Raw genomic sequence first — 2,275 nt, 5'->3', positions numbered from 1 at the left:
GAAGGTATTTTTGATTAAATTTAATTAGATTAATATTATTATTAAACGTAAGTGTAATTTTATTTTTAATAACAGTAAATTCGTAATCGAAAATTTTTTTTCTTTTCCCCTTTGTTTTGTTAAAAATTTAATTATTATTAATAATAACATGTGATAAAAGTAAAATATTTAACTCTACAAATAATACCCGAGATATCATCTATCTTTTATCTTCAAATCATATTTAATTTTTTTTATTATTATCATCATGTAATTTATCGTATCAATTATTCAATGAGAATTAAATTTAAATAATTCTTTAAAAGTTAATAATTTATTTTAATTGATTTATATGGTTTTTTTTTATTGTCAATCTTAATTGACAGTATTGGATTCATTTATATATAGTAAATTTATTATTAATAAATTAAAATTATGAAATTATAAAATAACGGCAAGTTCGTTTATTTCAATATTAAAATATTATAAGCCAATTTAATTTGATTCTGTTATACACTGTCATGTGACTTTTTAGGAAACATTTTTTAGTTTAAGTCTCTTCATAAGCTAACTAGATAAATTTTTTTTGTAAATTTCGAATGTTGAACGGTTACGAAGAAAACCGGTATATTTTATTCGGTATTGATAAATAAATTAAGTTGTTTTGAATTTAAACCCTAATTTTAAAAAATTCCTGAACAGGGTTAAAACTTGATTGGTTGACGTACATTCTCACATTTCTGATTGGTTTTTTATATCATTATGTTCAATGCGAAAATATGACGTCACCAATGTTATAAATAGATGTGGTTGCCACGTTGAGAGTTATTATCCGCCAAACACTTGTGTTGTATCTGTCAATAGTATTTAAGTTCGAATTTTGTTAAAAAAGCTCAACTTTAAGTTATTTTTTTTACAAGTTTAAGTGCAGTATTAGAAAGCTTTTATTGTGTTTTAAACTTTGTGCCGTATCGTAAAATATTATTATTGTCGGTTTTTTAATTTTTTTAAAAAAATTAACTTATTGCGTCATTTCTCATAAGTGCTTTATGTTGTCTGTATAACTGTCATAAGGCAATAAAACTTGAGCACTGCAGGTAAAAAAATTATAAATTTAAAAAAAAAAAAACACTTGTTCTTTTTAGCGTTACATTAATTAAAATTAATAAATCTTTAATCGTTATAAAGAATTAGGTCAATTGTGATATTAATAGACTTTGACTTGACAACGATTTTCAACTTTTTTCAGGTGAACGAGGCAGTCAGTCTCTTTACCTTTTGAATTATTTCATCGCTGTCACAATTCCTTTAGTACATCACGGCGAACTAACTGTAAGTTTTATTTATTTTAACGAATTTTCTTAATGGTTACGTTATAATTTATTATTTCGAATAATTAATTATTTATTATAATGAATAACTGACCTTAAAATCAATCAATCGAACAAACAAATTTTTTGATTGTTTTTTATATTTTTGTTATAAAGCAATTATTGACAATAATTTACTATTTTAGTCCCGTGCAAGATGCATACCTCTGAAGCATCTGTTGAGTTCTACTCGTGGCGTGAAAGATTGCCCCAATTCCAACATAAAATCTACAGAAACAAACTTGCTCTTAAAAACATCTGTGTTGCAGGTATGGGGCCGTTAATATTTTTTTTTTTTTTAAATAAAAAAACACTAAAATAATTAGTTTCTTACACATTTAATTTTTTTTGCATTTTAGGAGGAGAAAGAAAAAATTGTAAAAAGTCAAACTTGTTCAAATTTCAAGATGAAAAATTACAACTCAAGTCGGGAAGACCAATCAGAAAGAGAAATGTTTTACGAATTTTCAAACAAAAAGAAAATGGAGTGCGAAAGATATCAAGATTGCAGCTGGTTTCAGCAAGACTTTCTAAAGGATTTGTCAAAAAGCAAACTGTCACCGGGTGAAAAAGAAGAATCTAATTTCAGTTTAAATGATTTTGATTTGGAAATGCAGTATGCGAATGATCATACCATTCCTCAGGTTGAAGACTACCTGGAGGTTTTTGATGATGATGTTTTCTTAGATGGGAATGGGAAAAGCTTGGATGTTGTAAATAAATTCAGTTGGAAATCGGGAGATGATAAAATAACATTTCCAAATGATAATTTAAATTGTGATTCTCATAATGCTTTTTGTGGCCTCAAGAAAACAGATTCATTTGATAGCATTGAATATATATCTTCAAATCCGGCCGACATTGTACCCATTACTCTAATGGAATGTATGAACAATTCCGGAAGTGGTTTGATGGGAATAATAAGA

At 26.2% G+C, this 2,275-nt stretch overlaps 1 protein-coding gene across 1 annotated transcript in view; it reads left to right on the top strand.

Moving 5' to 3' along the window:
* Nucleotides 1–1,756: 1,756 nt before the first annotated feature.
* Nucleotides 1,757–2,275, top strand: part of Phum_PHUM105220 (uncharacterized protein) — a gene marked incomplete at both ends in the record, with an annotated part of 1,857 nt that continues 1,338 nt past the window's right edge. Inside the window, one exon of the mRNA XM_002423987.1 lies at nucleotides 1,757–2,255. Coding sequence (XP_002424032.1) covers nucleotides 1,757–2,255 — 499 coding nt within the window. The remainder of the gene's footprint in view (nucleotides 2,256–2,275) is intronic.

Source organism: Pediculus humanus, genomic scaffold (assembly GCF_000006295.1).
Source record: "Pediculus humanus corporis 1103172107455 genomic scaffold, whole genome shotgun sequence".
Taxonomy (NCBI): Eukaryota; Metazoa; Arthropoda; class Insecta; order Psocodea; family Pediculidae; genus Pediculus; species Pediculus humanus.
Note: the sequence above shows the minus strand (reverse complement) of the source record. Positions and strands in the feature narration are given on the sequence as shown.